General features: G+C 57.3%; 1 protein-coding gene across 1 annotated transcript; it reads left to right on the top strand.

Annotated features, from left to right (window-relative positions):
* Positions 1 to 1169: 1169 nt before the first annotated feature.
* FHOD1 (formin homology 2 domain containing 1) lies at positions 1170 to 16260 on the top strand. Its single transcript, XM_042780859.1, has 24 exons — positions 1170 to 1370; positions 8449 to 8555; positions 8911 to 8975; positions 9281 to 9348; positions 9419 to 9524; positions 9601 to 9695; positions 9940 to 10051; positions 10132 to 10226; positions 10324 to 10467; positions 10594 to 10742; positions 10774 to 10980; positions 11113 to 11136; positions 11520 to 11573; positions 12556 to 12671; positions 12758 to 13362; positions 13678 to 13833; positions 14047 to 14229; positions 14320 to 14439; positions 14516 to 14677; positions 15117 to 15307; positions 15391 to 15583; positions 15666 to 15828; positions 15904 to 16104; positions 16178 to 16260. The coding sequence occupies exons 1-24, from the start codon at positions 1170 to 1172 to the stop codon at positions 16258 to 16260; spliced, it is 3600 nt and encodes a 1199-aa protein (XP_042636793.1).
* Positions 16261 to 16450: the final 190 nt, after the last annotated feature.

Raw genomic sequence — 16450 nt, 5'->3', positions numbered from 1 at the left:
TTCAGACTGTGTGCGGCCACGACACTCCAGGGGCACCGCAGCGTCTCGGAGGGGTCAGCCGGTACTCTGACCGTCAGGATTCCGCTGGGGTGGGGGGTGGGGTCGCAGCGGCCCTGGCCAGCTCCAGGTGCCGAGGCCCTGGGCCCCGCGCTGCCCAGTGCGGACGGCAGGGGGCGGTGCACGGCCGACTTAAGCGCAGCGAGCGTGGGTTTGGGACCCTTGTTTTTTTTTTTCTGTCGCGCAAGCCCACCCAGCGCCACGCATGCGCACTGGGCGCGCCCAAAAAAGCCTTGACCCGAACTCCTTGCCCAGAAACCCCTAAACCCAAATTGGACTCAGCTTACCTCAGGCTGTAAAAGAACCTCATTTCTCAAATTGGGTTTTCTCTTGCGTCTTCCATGAAACTGAGGGGAACGTATCTCACTTTTTTGCCTAAACCGGAAATCCCCGCCAATCGATTCCCTTCAAACTAAGAGGGACCCATCCAACTTTTTCCCAAAATCTGAGGGGTATTCTCATCTCTCTCCGAACTATGGAGGGCTATCTCTATTTTTCATACAAGCTGAGGGGCACCCATTCCACTTCTTCCTCAAAACAGGGGAACGTGTTCCACTTTCCCCTTGAAACTGAAAGTCGTCCTGGAACTGAAGCTCTCTTCTTCCCCAACTGAAAGGAATTGATCCCACCTCTTCCTTCAGTCTGAGTGGAATCTATCTCACTACTTTCCCCAGATGAGAGAAACTCATCCATTTCATCCCGCAATCTGAAGGGGGACCTGGCCGGCCACTATCTGAAGAAACTTTCGCTCTACCTGTCCTAATACCCCAGTGAGAAAGCAGCTTCACCACCCCAAAGCCAGAGAAAGGTACCGGTCCCCGCCCGCAAGCTGTCGAAGGCGGGGCTCAAACGCGGGCTTCCCGCTCTTCCAGCCTGCGAACTAACGAAATCACGTTCAGGCCCACTGATTGGCTAGCTTCAAGCCCCGCCTCCAGAACGGATTGCCCCCCTCCATGATTCCGGCCTCCTTCTTGACTCCACCCCCTTCCTAGGCCCGCCTCCGTTTGGCTCCGCCCCTCTTCTGCTGCTTCTGGCCCAGCCCGGGACTCAGAACCAGTCCGGTGCGGTGGAGCCGGACCCGAAGGTTTGCGGCGTGAACCGGTGGCGGAGCCATGGCGGGCGGGGAAGATCGTGAGGAAGGGGAGCTGGTATCGGTGGTGACTGTGCGGGTACAGTACCTGGAAGATACCGACCCCTTCGCGTGTGCCAACTTCCCGGAGCCGCGCCGGGCCCCCACCTGCAGCCTGGACGGGGCGCTGCCCCTGGGCGGGCAGATACCCGCGCTGCACCGCCTGCTGGGGGCGCCGCTCAAGGTGAAAGGGGCCAGCGAAAGGTTGGGGGCGATCGGGAGTTCAGGGTCGGCGCCATGAAAGCCTGTGGGAGTTGCCCCTCGGGGATAAGCCAGAGTAGGTGCGCCCCTCAGAGAAAGTCCTGTGCTGACGGCCCAGCGTCCATGCTGCCTTGCCTGCGAGAGATGCCTCTCAAATTGAGGGAAAAGTGAGGACGGGAGATGGGAGTTTGTGGTCTGTGCCACCCCAGGTGCCCCTCTAATACAGGCCCAGCCTGGACAGGGGCTCGGGGTCCACCAGCGCCTTTCTGCCAAGGTAGCTGCTCTAGAAAGGATGACTGTAGCTGTTCCGGCAGTAGCGGATCCAGGAGGCGGAGCTCGGGAGGGACTAGCTTCCACCTGCTTCAGGTGAGGTGGGGCGGGACCACGACGAGGGGCGGATCCAGGGCGGGCCGCTAAAGGTGGCCAAGGCTTCGAGCGAAGTTTGGGTCCCGTCGGGTAGAAAGCCTGGCCCCTGAGGGCGGGGTCTGGCATGGGAGTCCCGGCGGAGAAAAGACCTTAGGGGGTGAGGGGAGTTCCCAGGAAGCGACCCGACCCGGAATAGGCAGACTTTAGGAGGTTGCACGAGTGGAAAAGCCCTCTGAGTCACCGTCCCTCACCCCCACCCGGTGCACCCGTAGCCGTGGGCCTGCAGCTGGGAGGGAGGGGGCGGGCCGGGCTAAGTTTAAACCACGGTCTGCCCGGGCCCCGGAACCGATCGCGCGCACTGCCGGGAGAGGCCCGTTTCTAGATGGCCTGCCGGCCTCCCCCTCCCTAGCCCCCCGCAGGCAGCCCTTTCCGGCGCTCTGGGTTTCCGGACCGCGATGCAGAGAGGCGCGCTGCTACCCCCCGGGGTTTCCCGACAGCCCTCCTGCCCCAGTAGTGGAAGAGGAGAACGAGTCGGCGGGGGTGCCCTCCCCAACTCCCAGCCTCAGCTGGGCGCCGAGTTGCGCAAACTTGCCCCCTGGGCCCGGGGTCTCCCCTGGAATGTGCCGGGGAGCCGGGCCCCCAGCCCGCATTCCTCGAGCTAAGGGCCAGCCACGCCTCATGAGCGCGAGAGGGAGGGATGGGTAGACTATTGGCCTGGGGAGTGGTACATGTCCTGGCAGAGCTCAGGCTTCAAGGCCACAGGGCTGCCGCACTGCCCATTCTGAGTTTTGATGCTGCCCCCTTGTGCTGGGGGCTGGGAAAAAATGAGTTTTTAAGTGAGGTGTCCCCCCACCCCCTGCCCCTGGGATTCCAGGCCCTGAAATAAGGCTGGAGCACCAAAGAGAAGCTAGGTTTCCTCCTGACCCCCACCTCAGGACAGGACCTGGCCCTAACACACCTCTTCCCGAGTAGGGGGACAGGCTTTGGGAGATCAGCTTCAGGATAGAGGCCTAGAACTGCTTCCTACCTCCTCGCCCTCAGTTAGGACCCACCACACCTCATACCAGGTGCTCTATCCTCTGTTCTCTAGCTGAGGACACCTCTGAGCTTGGATGGAGAAAATTTTAAGTCTTCTCCCCCACTTTCAGGAGCATCGGGATAAAACAGGACCCAGTCAAACTCCACCTGGGGGACAGCCTCCCTCCCTTCCCCTAAGGGCAGAATATGGGGGCAGGCACACTCAGTGACCACAGTGCTGGAACTGAGACTCCCTGGGACTAGCAGCTCTGCCAGGAATGGTCAGATGTGCTTCTGTGTGCTTGTCCCAAATATAAACTGTGACCACAACCCCAGAATAGAAGGCTGGAGGAAGAGGGGCTGAGAATAGAGTAGGGGCAAGGACATCAGAGAGCTGGGGGAGGGGAACAGGCCCCTCTTTGCAGGAAATGTCAACAGCTGTTCCTCCCCTAATCCCCTAAGTGGGTGCCCCAGAAGAGTTTCAGGGGACAGATATGACTCAGGTCTGCCTTAATAGCCCTCTAGAGAGGAGAGGAGGCCCAAAAACCCAGGCATCCTCATCGCAGGCTGTGGGACTGCAAAAGGGGGAGGGACTCTCTACTTACTGCTTCATCATGTATACAGTTGTCCATCAGAGGAACATGACACAGCCAAGTGATATCTGTCCCCCACTCAGGCACTAGCCACCATCATTCCTGGCTCTTCCCTAGGGATGTGCAGAGGCCTGGCCTACTCCTTCCCTGGGACTCCACCCCTCCACACCCCTTTGGGCTGGGCCTCCTCTCTTGAGTTCCCCTGGGGGCTTCCTTTTCAAACTATTCAGAGTGCTCAGGTCTGAGAAGGCCTTGCTCATTTCCTCTGGGTCTAGGAGGAAGCTCCTGGCCGCAGCCTCTGACTCATCTCCTGGCCCTGGGGGGTGGAGGTGGGAGGGGTCCTGGCAGTGACTTGGGCCAGTTCCCCTGGGAACTTAGGAGTGTCTTCCCTCCAGATTTTCCCCACAGAAGCAGCTTCTCCCAGGACCTTCCTCTGCCTCTGGGGAATCGGACCCTGTAGCTCTGTATCTCACTTCTTACCCTCAACAGCCCTGCCCCACCCTCTCTAGTACTACCTTTTATCCTTCCTGGAGGTGTCTCAGGAGCCTCTCCCTGTCACCCAAGGGCCCTGCCATATCTGGGATACCACTGATTTCTCCCTGGGCTTTGGGCAGTCCCTGGGTGTTCTTCCTAGCAGCAGGGATAGACCTAGGGGAATAAAAAGAAAAAACCACAAACCTACTGCCATTGAGTCAGTTCTGACTGATGGTAACCCCATGCGTTAAGAGAGTAGAACTGCTCCCTTGGGTTTTCTTGGCTGAAATCTTTACAGAACCAGATCACAAGGCCTTTCTTTCAGGGTGCCACTGGGTGAGTTCGAACTGTCAACCTCTCAGTTAGTAGCCAAGAGCAAACCATTTTCACCACCCAGGGACCTACATATAGCCCTAGTGATTTGGCCATTACCAACAATTTTGGTTCCCCAGCTGTGGCTAGAGGTCAAGTAAGACAGGGATGTCACTGCCCCTCCCCACTCCAGCTTCACTTTACCCCTGAGCAGCAGTCATCATGAGGGAACTGAAGTGTGAACCTGAGCTTCTGGGTTAGAAACCACAGCCAACTGGAGGGTCCCAGAGGGCTCATAAGAGGAAGGTGCGGTGCTCTAGTAGAGAACTGAATCTTTAATACCTTGCTATGGGGATCTGTAGGAGCTCTGGTAGAGTAGTGCCTAAGGCATTTGACCACTAACCAGAAGGCTGGTGGTTCAAAGCCACCAGCCACTCCTCGGAAGGAAGGTTGGGCAATCTACTTCCATAGTGTTACTGCCTCGGAAACCCAAGGAAGGGTTGCTATGACTTGGGTCTGACTTGACAGCACATAACAACAACAACCTGGGGATCTGTTAGGAGACTGTAGAAGACCGTGGTGTATGTGTAAGTCCTGGCCTCCTCCCAGCCTCCCCTGGGGCCAGCATGCGCAACCTGCTGGTCATTCTGTGCTCGGGAGGTGGGGCTGCAACCTGGTGAGAGAGCCCAGTCCCTAGGTCCTGGCACTGTTACCCTAGCAGTTACGTTGTTGTTATTATGTGCCATCGAGTCGGCCCCGACTCATAGCGACCCCTCCTTGGGTTGCCAAGGCAGTATCACTATGGAAGTGGATTGCCCAACCTTCCTTCCGAGGAGTGGCTGGTGGGTTTGAACCACCAGCCTTCTGGTTAGCAGTCAAGTGCCTGCCATAGGCACTTTGCTACCAGAGCTCCTCCTAGCGGTTATGGTGTGTGTTTATTCATATGTTCCTTTGCTGGAACCGGGAAGACCAGTTTGGAGTATTTGCAGTGTCCAGAAAGCTGAGGGGCAGTGGGTCTGCAGCCACTGGCAATCCTACAAGCCCCTGCCTCACTGCCCTCCCCACCCAGTGTTCCCTGGAGCACTTCCAAGGCCCATCTACCCAATATCTGGATCACTTAGCCCTGATTCCATTCCTGGCTGTGTTGCCTAGGGCAGGTTCACTGAAATTCTGAACCTTGGTTTCCTGGCCTGTGGAAGGACTGTTGGGAGAACCCAATGAAATAGGCGTCCCGAAGCCTATCAAGGAGGAGGCAGAACAAATGTGGGTTTCCCTTCCATGTCATTTCATCCAGGAAGTGGCAATGTTGTTGGAGACCCAAGATAACAAGAAAAGGGTCTTCGGAGTACAGGGTCCTGTGTTTATAGGAGAGAAAAAAGAGGCAGTTAACAATTACTTCCCAAGACAGGAGGCCCTCGGTATTTCATTCCACCCTTTTCTCCATCCTCTTTGTCCTGCTCTGCTCCTAATGATTTGAGGTGACACTGTTGTCTCTACCCCTTACTCCCAGCTGTTCCCTGCATGTTCCTTCTGACCTGATTGGACTGTTATTTAAAAAATTGGAAAATAGTCACCATGGTCCCCTAAGCTTGGCCCTGCATATAAAATCACATGCCAGAAAAGCATGGGTCCAGAGTGGCAAGAGAAGAGTAGGCTGGAGGCCAAAGTGAGGGGCTCTCCACCCAAGGAGTGAGGAAGACAAGAGCCATGAGGGAGTCATAGATGTTGGCCCATACTATGTATTGACCTTCAGCCCTGTCAGCAGGACCAGGGACTGGGCTTGCTAAGGCCTGGCCCAGCCCCAGGGTGTGAGAAACAAGGCCCAGAGGTTTGGATCCCAGAATGGTGACCCCAGGAAGCAACCAGGGGTGTTAGGGACAAGCACCATCCTGCTGGCAGGAAGTCCCCCTCTGCTGCTTGCCTGGTCCTAACCTGCACCCCCACCTCCCCCCAGGATAGACAATTGCGGGGAGGGGCACTGTCCTGAAGGCACTGGGCTGACTGGTACCCCTGGACCCCCTCTCCAAAAATGGAGCAGGACTGGACAGGTAAAGTAGCTAAGGAAACCACTGCTACCAGTGCAGAGGGGAGGGGGTTAAACCTGCTCACCTGAGGATGCCGGGGGAGGTAGGATACTTGGCCTTCTGCCCCAGACAGATGTGGGCGTGGGGTATCCTGGAAGGAGAGGGCCATTCTCTGCTTGTTTGGTATGAAAGCATCCAAGTGTGTGTGCAGCAAGGGAAGAGGGACTCCACAGGCAGGCCTGCCCTTGCTGTGCAAGTGGTTCTTTGGCCTTCCAGGGCCAGTGAGCACATACCAGGTGTGTAAGCGGTTACCAGGTGTAATACAATCATACTTCCAATGTTTATCTTTACAGCACTCCGCCCCACCCCTTTCTGAGCACCCATCAAAGTTGCGATTTTCTGTGTATTTATTTACTTCTTCTGAGTCAAGCCTGTTTCTATCACTGGGCTGGAAAGAAGGGAATACAGAGACACTTATTCCCTGCTGTGTTCAGCTCCTAAAACCAGATCTAGTTCATGAATGTTTGAACGAATGAGCTAGTCTATACATGTGTGATTTTGGAGGGTTCCTGAGGGAGGTGTGGCTCTGAGAGAAGTATGTCTCTAGAGGGTCCCAGAACCTCCAATCCAAGATGGAGGGAGATATGGCTAAGCCTGGATGGGGGTGGGGTGGGTCAGCTGCTGAGTCACCATATGGGAAGCTAGATTAAAAGGCCTGTGGGGCTGCCCTTAGCTGAGCTGGCTCTGGACAAGGTACCCCAGCCCTGGGGCCTTACTGCCTTCTCTCCAGCCTGTTCCCAATAAACCCTGGAGAGGATGACTCTGCCCCAGGGTGGAGAGAGAGGCCAGGCCCGCCCAAGGCGCCCAAAGGAGGGCAGCCAGCCAGGCAGGAAGTGGGACAGAGAACAGTCTGGAGTGTTTGTCCCATGTCCCAGGCAGGGGGGTCACCCAGCGGCCCCTACAGGCTGAAGCACCAGGAAGGAGTCAGATCAGGCTGTAAGGCATGAGCAGGGGTGCAAAACACAAGCACAGGAAGGGATGCTTTCTACTCAGGGGACCAAGAGCAGGCTGGGTCCAGGGCAGGGCAGGGCCGACAACAGCATGACAAATCTTGGGGGTTGATTTGCCCGGTAAGATGACCGGAAGACCCCCTGCCTCTCCAGAGGTGGGTATGGCACCTCAAGGGCCAGGGTCACTCAAGTCAAGGGAACTTTGCTGAGCCTGGCACACCAACACTATACTCTGAGAGAGGTGTCAGGGAGAGGCACAGTGTTGCCCTCAGAGTCCAGAGGCACCTCACTCTGGCCTCTCTACAAGCACTTCTCAAGCGACCAAGTGCCTGGTGATGGTGGTGGAGGGGAGCCAGGCCAAGGGGAGGGGAACACGGAAAAGGAACACACAGATGGACCATGTGCCTTTCTGTTACAGATGCAGGTTTCAGGGCCCCACTGTGGACTGATTGAATCAGACCCTAAGATCTTTTTATAGGTTCCCCAGGGTCTAGCTAGAACCATTGTAACTGTAGCCCCCTTGGGGGGAGGCAAGACCTGAGGCCCAGAGACTAAAGAGTCTATGGTTCAGCCCCTGTTCTTCACCATTGCCTTACTCACCAAGACATGTGCTCATGCGTGCATGCACACATACATACATACTCACTCACTCAGCTCTCCCAGCTGGGTTTGCACCTTCCAACATTTTCAACACTTTCTCCTAGGTTTATTTAATGCTTTGTGGCTGCAGCTTAGCACCCCATGGGTGATAAGGGCTGTGAGCTTCCTCGAAGGCCAGAACTTCTCTCATCCTCTCTCCACTCCTCTTCCTCCTTTATGTTCCTTAGCTTGACAAGCATTTAGTGAGCATTTGCTGTGTGGCAAGTGCTGGGCTAGGCTCTGCAAATGTGGAAGGGGACAAGACAGACATGGCATCTAAACTCAGAGTGCACAGTTAGTGGGGAAGGAGACTAGTGTCTAGGATAGTGTCATGCGTGTGTGGAAGGTCTCAGCAGGGGTACACACATGAAGTCCAGGAAGGCTTTCCTTATAAGCATTATCTGAAACCTAAAGATTGGGCAGGTGTTAGCCAAGAGAGAGCACAGAGCAAGAAATCCTGATGCCTACGATGCATGGGGCTGTGCAAATAGTAAGTGCTTGGAAAATGAAAAATGACTGCAGTTTATACCTTTGTGGGGTACCACCCAGTGGAAGGTAGGGGGTCATGGGGTATCTACACATATCCCCACCACCCCTGCTCTGACAGCTTTTTTCTTTGCTCCTAGCTGGAGGACTGTGCCCTGCAAGTGTCTCCCTCTGGATACTACCTGGACCCCGAGCTGTCCCTGGAAGAGCAGCGGGAGATGCTGGAAGGTTTCTATGAAGAGATCAGGTCAGAGCTCACAGGGGCAGGAGGCAAGGCTGTCCCCACCCAGGACAGGCTCATGTGTCAGCAACCAAGAAACCTGATCTCTAGCCTGGGCTGTCAGCCACCTCCTGCCGCCAGGGGAGTCCCAAGGCCTGGCCAGTGCTACCTGCTGCTGAGGATGGGAGTTGGGGATGACTCTCCCACATACCTGAGATACCTGTGCTTGAGCAAACTCTCCTGACTCTTGGACCTTCCAGGAGCAGCTGGGGAGGAGGAGCTGGGCCAGGGTTGGCAGGTGGAGGTCGCTGGCTGTCTTGGGATGGGGGGAGGGACCCTGAAGAATTGGCTGGAAGTTGCTGACGAGGCTGCTTGATTCCAGCAAAGGACGGAAGCCCACGCTGCTCCTGCGGACCCAGCTCTCTGTGAGGGTCAATGCCATATTGGGTGAGTGTGTGAGGATGCCAGTGTCCAGTAAACCCCCCTACTCCCTCCACAGAGCCCAGCTGGCTCAGTTTCTTTCAGGCCTGTGCTGGATAGATGCCGATACAGGGCAGATGGGACACAGAGTGTGTCCGCTCCCCATCCTCACCTTTCCTCCAGGGCCAGGGTTGATGCTGCAACTAGACTGTGGTGAGGGGTGCCTAGAGTCAGGGGGTGGATTTCATATGGTGAGGGGATTGCAGTCGTGGCCCAGTGGAGGAGGACGTCTATGTCTCCTTGGAGGTTCCATGCCCACCTACCCCTTACAGAAAAGCTGTATGGCTCCAGTGGCCCTGAGCTCCGCCGCTCCCTCTTCTCACTGAAGCAGATCTTCCAGGTGAGGCTGAGGTGGGCTGGGGGTGGGTGTCCAGCCCATGCCCCTCTAAACATCCCCATGGTGCCCCTAGGAAGACAAGGACTTGGTGCCTGAGTTCGTGCACTCCGAAGGGCTGAGCTGCCTGATTCGTGTGGGTGCTGCTGCTGACCACAACTACCAGACCTATATCCTCCGAGGTCAGCCCCCCTCTCCCCCTTGCAGCCCACCTCCCAGTGACCCCTCACTGATGCCTTCCCATCCCTGTTTCCCCAGCACTGGGCCAGCTGATGCTTTTTGTGGATGGGATGCTGGGAGTGGTGGCCCACAGTGAGACAGTGCAGTGGCTATACACACTATGTGCCAGCCTGGTGAGTGCCCCTCGCCCCAACCACGCACCCTCTTCCCCTTGCTTTTCCCTGGGCCTCAGTTTCCTCTTCTGAACTGGAGTGAATCTGAGGCCCCTCTGAGCCTAGAAAACATTTCAGCACCTGGGCCCCAAGCCAGGGTCTTTCTGCCTTGACCCTTCTCTCTGGATCTAGCCCCAGAAGCCCTTTCCCCTGCCCACCCAGAGGTGGCCCAAGCTCCATTCATATGTGGTGACCTCTCCCCCAGTCCCGCTTGGTGGTGAAGACGACCCTGAAGCTGCTGCTGGTATTTGTGGAATACTCTGAGAACAACGCACCACTCTTCATCCGTGCAGTCAACTCTGTGGCCAGCGCCACCGGTCAGAAACTGTCCCTCCATCCCTTACCACTCAGCCTTGTCTCCCACTGTCCCCTGACTGTCCCCCTTTCTGTGCGGCAGGCTCTCTCCCATGGGCCAACCTGGTATCCATCCTGGAGGAGAAGAATGGTGCTGACCCTGAGCTGTTGGTGTACACTGTCACCCTCATCAACAAGGTACGGGCAAAGGACCAGGCACAGACCCTGGGCCCCTGGGCTCCTGACCTCTGGTCCCCACTGGCTTTAACCTTGCCCTCCCATTCCCACCCTGCAGACTCTGGCAGCGCTCCCAGACCAGGATTCTTTCTACGACGTGACGGATGCATTGGAGCAGCAGGGTATGGAGGCATTGGTCCAGCGCCACCTGAACACCGCAGGCACTGACGTCGACCTGCGTGCGCAGCTCATACTCTACGAGGTAGGCAGGCGGCAACCAGGGTCCGAATGAGGGCGAGAGGAAGGGGTTGTGGCTTCCAAGCGCACCCCGCCCCACCAACCCCACCCCACCTACCCCGGACTCACATCCTAGCCCTGCTGTCCCTAGAGCGCCCTGCGATTGGAGGATGGAGATATTGATGAAGCCGCCCCGGGTGGACGGCGGGAGCGCCGAAAGCCCTCATCGGAGGAGGGCAAGAGGAGTCGCAGATCTCTGGAAGGAGGGGGCGGCCCTGCAGCGAGGGCCCCAGAGCCTGGGTAAAAAAAGTCCAAGGCTAAAAGGAAGGAGTTGGGTGGGCAGGCGTGGTGATGTCCTTCTGACCTGCTCCGCCTCCAGTCTTGCAGGCCCCACCCCACTGGCAGGCACCGCTTCCAGTCCTACAAGTCCCAACCTGCCGGCGGGCCCCGCCTCTGGCCTCCTTGCCTCGGAGAACCTCTTCCCTAGCATCTCCGTGGCGCCCTCAGCCGACAGCTCGTTCGAGCGGAGCGTCTATAAGTAAGTAGGGAGATGGAGGCTAGCCCCGGAGTCCTCTCTCTAACTGTCCATCCTCTCTGTGCCTTGCTCCGCGCCCCTCCCAGGCGCCCCCAGCCTCCTCTGCACAAATGCGTGCTTTCTTTCTCTTTCCAGACTTCACCAAACTGCTCCTGTTTGGTAAGTGACTGCTGGCGGGGGAGGTTCGGCTCTGACCGGACTTCCTCCTCCTGCGGCTTCTGTACTTCATCTCCCCTTTTTGGCATCCTGCTTGTCTTTGCTCTTATCTGGCTCCTGGTCCTCTGTGATTCTCTGTCACTGCTTCTCCTGCCATCTCCTGTTCTCCTCTGTCTCCTATTACACCTGTTCTGCTTCCTGTCAGTCTCCCCCCTGTGCTTCCAGGTTCCTCATGTCATGTTCCCCACCCTTCTCCTCTTCCCACTGTGGCTGGGAAGGCCATCCCTCTGATATCACTGCCCAGTTTTGTGTGGGTGCAAGCAAGTGGGCTTTGGGGTGGGGCAGGTACCAGTCACAATCTTTTCCTCTCATCCCCTTCCCCCCAGGGCCCCTGAGAGCCCACCTGTCCCCCAGTCCCCTACTGGGCAGGCCAGGCTGGAGTAAGTACAGAGACCAACCTGCCAGGCTTGCCATATGCTCAGGGCTTCAGCATTGCTTCCCCGGCAGGGGTGCCTTGTGCCCAGTGCAGCCAGACTGGGGGACTGTCAGGCTCCTCCTCTTCCAGGATTGTGCCTCCTCGATTTCCAAGGACTAAACACTGGGAAATGGTTCCTTGGGTCCTAGTGGTCCCTGTTGTTTCAACAGTGGTGCTTTCCTCAACAGCTTAGACCAGCAATGGGGATGTGGATTCCAAGGCTGGGGCCCATCTCTCATACCTTCAACTCAGGAATAGGACAGGGAGGGCATCAAGGATGCTGTGTGGTAAATGGCAGAGGAGTAACCTGGGGCTGGGACCTGGGTGAGGTCTGACAGAGGCTGGAGGAGCCAGAAAACACCAGCTCACATTCATTAGTTCAACATAAATGGAATGCCGGTCATGTACCAAACCCTCTTCTGGGCTTGAGCCATAGCTCTTAGAAGCTTCCAGACATGCTAAAGTAGGGATAGGGTGGTATGCCCAACAGGACAGCTGTCCTCTTCCACTACCCTCACTCACTCATCCACTCGCTCCATTGAGTTGATTTCGACTCATAGCGACCCCTCCTTGGGTTTTTGAGGTGCTATCTCTACGGAAATAGATTGCCCAGTGTTCCTTCCAAGGAGTGGCTGGTGGGTTCTTATCCTGAATCAGGACAGTGAACAAGAGCAGCAGCAAGGCTACAGACTGGATATCAAGTAGAACTTCTCCCTGTCTGTTGTCCTGGGAATGCTGGGTTAATGGTGACCCTCACCAGCTGTGGAGGACTGAACAGGGGCTGGCCTGGGGAATATAGGTCCAGGGTCTGCTCAGCGCATGGACTGTTCCCTGTGTGTCTCTGTGTGCCTGCATTTGGGGGTACTGCCCAGGGGCCCAGCAAGGCATGTGCACACCCTGGGCTGGAGGTGTGTTAGACACCCCCACTGACAAGTGCTTCCCTCCAGAGCCCGGTTCCTGGAGAATGTGGCAGCCGCAGAAACAGAGAAGCAGGCTGCACTGGCCCAGGGCCGGGCAGAGACTCTGGCTGGGGCCATGGCTGATGAGGCTGATGGACACTCAGGTAAGAAGTGGGTGGGCAGAACCCACCCGTATTGCCCTGCTGCCCCACTGGGAACACAATGTTGACAGCTGCTTCCCTCTCCCTAGATGCTCGGGAACTATGGCGCCCCCCCGAGCCAGCCCCTGCACCCAGAACACCCCAGAGCCCTGCCCCCCGAGTCCTTCTCCTGGCCCAGCGGAGCCTTGAACCACAGCCCAAGGAGCCACTGGCCCCAGTAAGCCCTGAGGTTGCACCCATCCGGGAGCTCCCTACCCATGTACCCAAGCTCTGCATTGGGGACCTGGACTTCTCAGATCTGGGAGAGGATGAAGACCAGGACATACTGAACATGGAATCTGTGGAAGCCGGGAAAGGGATCCCACCTCCACCACCTCTACTGCCCCTGCTTTCGGGAGCACCCCCACCTCCGCCACCCCTACCTCCCCCACCAACCAAAGGCCCCTTCCCACCCCCCCCACCCCCAGCTGCCCCTCTTCCCCCCTCAGCAACTGATGGCCCAGCTCTCCCCACCAAGAGGAAGACAGTAAAACTCTTCTGGCGGGAGCTGAAGCTGGCTGGGGGCCCTGGAAGCCCTGGGAGCCACTTTGGGCCCTGCCCCACTCTGTGGGCCTCACTGGAGCCTGTCTCAGTAGATACAAATCGACTGGAACACCTGTTTGAGTCTCGTGCTAAGGATGTGTTGCCCTCCAAGGTAAACCCACCCTCATCTGCAAGATAACTCCAGTGGAGTGGGGAGAGATCAGTGCTCGAGTGTCCAAACTGCTGGATCCAGCCACTTAGTTCCAGGTGGGGAAACTGAGGCAGGGAACGATTCAGGAACTTGTCCAAGACCTCTCAGCAAGAGATCAGCAAACTAAGCTCTTCCCAATGTCTTACACATCCAGAGTCTCAATTCTGGAGTTATCCCATTTGGCTATTTAAGGGAGGACCTTGGAGTGCCTTCTTGGATTACTGCCCCAGCTAGGCCCCTCTCCGATCCTATAATGCCCTTCTCCCAACCTTGCAGAAAGCTGGTGAGGGCCGCCGGACAATGACCACAGTGCTGGACCCTAAGCGCAGCAACGCCATCAACATTGGCCTGACAACACTGCCACCTGTGCATGTCATCAAGGCTGCCCTGCTCAACTTTGATGAGTTTGCTGTCAGCAAGGATGGCATTGAGGTGGGGATACCAAGCTATGGGTGTGGGGAGGAAGTGGGAGGTCTGGCCCTTTCCTTTGGTTAGTGGGTATTTCCTGCCCCTATGTGGGCAAGGGCTTGGCATTTCTGCAGGGCAGTCCCTAGACCCTGGGACTTGCCCAGATGGCCAAAAGCAAGGTTTGAGGCCTCAGGCCAGCACTGAGAGGTCTATGTGGGGTGGCGGCTATATCCACAGAAGCTACTGACCATGATGCCCACGGAGGAGGAGCAGCAGAAGATTGAGGAGGCCCAGCTGGCCAATCCTGACATACCCCTAGGCCCAGCTGAGAACTTTCTGCTGACCCTCGCCTCCATTGGTGGCCTGGCTGCCCGCCTGCAACTCTGGGCCTTCAAGCTAGACTATGACAGCATGGAACGGGTACTTGGGTCATGGGGTGGGACAGGCCGAGGGACAGGCAAACATGGTGACCCTGTAGTCTGAGAGCTCCTGGTCGGTCCCTCACATCAGGAAATTGCAGAGCCACTATTTGACCTGAAAATGGGCATGGAACAGCTAGTACAGAATGCCACCTTCCACTGCATCCTGGCTACTCTGCTGGCTGTGGGCAACTTCCTCAACGGTTCCCAGGTAAGTGAGAGCACATGGCAGCTGGGAGGCAGGGGCTGGGGCTGGCTAGGCCCAGGCTCAGATGGGGTCCTTTCAGAGCAGCGGTTTCGAGCTGAGCTACCTGGAGAAGGTGTCGGAGGTGAAGGACACAGTGCGCCGACAGTCACTGCTGCACCATCTCTGCTCCCTGGTACTCCAGACTCGGCCCGATTCCTCCGACCTCTACTCAGAAATCCCTGCCCTGACCCGCTGTGCCAAGGTTAGCACCAGCCAAAGGCTCGGTTCCCACTGGCTGCAGCACAAGAGAGTACTGCTTCCTGGGGCCAGCTACTCCCCCTCCTCTTTGGGCTGTCCCAGGGCAGCCTCAGGCAACAGACGTCTGTGCAGGCAGTGTCCTCTGCCAGAAACTCCCCTGCAGCCCTGGCTGTGCCTATTCAGTCTTTGGGTCTTGGTTTAGCTGCCACTTCCTCCAAGAATCCTTCTCTTTTTCCCCTTGGATCAAAGGGAATAGTCTGTCTCTTGCATTAGACCATAAGCTTCTGGAGGACACAGGCCAGGTCTCAGCTGTGTCCTCAGGGCTCAGGCTGGCCAGCCTGGGACAGAGGCAGCCTCAGCTAGTATCTGTGTCTATAGGAAGGAGAGGACAACACTTGAAACACCCTTGCCCCTCCCATCCCCCGCTCCCCGGGCTTTTCCAGGTAGACTTTGAGCAGCTGGCTGAGAACCTGGGGCAGCTGGAGTGCCGGAGTCGGGCAGCTGAAGAGAGTCTGCGGGGCCTGGCTAAGCATGAGCTGACCCCAGCTCTGCGTGCCCGCCTCACCCATTTTCTGGCCCATTGTGCCCGCCGTGTCGCCACACTGAGGGTAGTGCACCGCCGTGTCTGTAATAGGTAGGGGCAGGGGCTAGGGAAAAGCAGGATGGCTACACTATCCATCAGACACCAAGCAGAACTCACTATCCCGACCTGCCTAGGTTCCGTACCTTCCTGCTCTACCTGGGCTACTCGGCACAGGCAGCCCGGGAGGTGCGCATCATGCAGTTCTGCCACACACTACGGGAGTTTGCACTTGAGTATCGGACTTGCCGCGAACGGGTGCTACAGCAGCAGCAGAAGCGGGCCACATACCGTGAGCGCAATAAGACACGGGGACGCATGATTACTGAGGTGAGTGCCCCTTCCAGGTCTCAACTACTGCTCCCATGGTTTCCCTTCCCCCACTCCTAGCTCACCCTTCTCTCCTCTCCAGACAGAGAAGTTCTCAGGTGTGGCTGGGGAGACTCCCAGCACCCCAGCTATCCCAGTGGCCGTGGGTAGCGGGCCAGGCCGGGGTGATGCCGACAGTCATGCCAGCATGAAGACTCTGCTGACCAGCAGGCCTGAAGATGCCACACATGGCCGTCGCAGCAGAGGTAGGACCCAGGACTGCTGGGGAAGATGGGCTCTAGGGCCACCTTGGCCTGATCTCCCTATCTGGCCTCCCTTAGGCATGGTCCAGAGCAGCTCCCCTGTAATACCCACACCAGCGGGGCCATCCACTGCACCCCCAGAAGAATCTCTAGTCTCCAGTTCACCTAGTGACACTTCAGATGAAATCATGGACTTGCTGGTGCAGTCAGTGACCAAGAGCAGTCCTCGTGCCTTAGCAGCTCGGGAACGCAAGCGTTCCCGTGGCAACCGCAAGTCTTGTGAGTATCCCCCACACACCCACTACCCGCCTTAACCCCACCAACCCTTTCCAACCTTGCTCTGTCCCTGCAGTGAGACGGACATTGAAGAGCGGGCTTGGAGATGACCTGGTACAGGCACTGGGATTGAGTAAGGGTCCTGGCCTAGAGGTGTGAAGATGCTGCCTTCAGGAAACCTTGTTGGGCCTGGGCCTGGGCCTGGGCCTGCAGTGCAAGAGACTTTAGAGTGAGGAGGGGCCAAGCAGAATTCTGGGCCTCTTCCCACCTCTAATGCCACTCTGTGCCCAGGGGCCAGTGCCTTGAGCAGTATTAGCCATGTGTGCCTGTGTGTGTCTGTGTCTGCGCA

This window comes from Orycteropus afer, unplaced genomic scaffold, assembly GCF_000298275.1.
Source record: "Orycteropus afer afer isolate SDZICR_OR568_19922 unplaced genomic scaffold, OryAfe1.0 scaffold00067, whole genome shotgun sequence".
NCBI classification, from domain to species: domain Eukaryota; kingdom Metazoa; phylum Chordata; class Mammalia; order Tubulidentata; family Orycteropodidae; genus Orycteropus; species Orycteropus afer.
The sequence above is the reverse complement of the archived record's forward strand: the minus strand, read 5'-3'. Positions and strand labels throughout refer to the sequence as shown.

Excerpts from the sequence above, each read along its gene's own strand:
- FHOD1 (XM_042780859.1), top strand. The coding sequence starts at position 1,170 with ATGGCGGGCGGGGAAGATCGTGAGGAAGGGGAGCTGGTATCGGTGGTG. Across the intron at positions 13,834-14,046 it reads TCAGCAAGGATGGCATTGAG|AAGCTACTGACCATGATGCC; the intron begins GTGGGGATACCA and ends CTATATCCACAG. Across the intron at positions 14,230-14,319 it reads ACTATGACAGCATGGAACGG|GAAATTGCAGAGCCACTATT; the intron begins GTACTTGGGTCA and ends CCCTCACATCAG.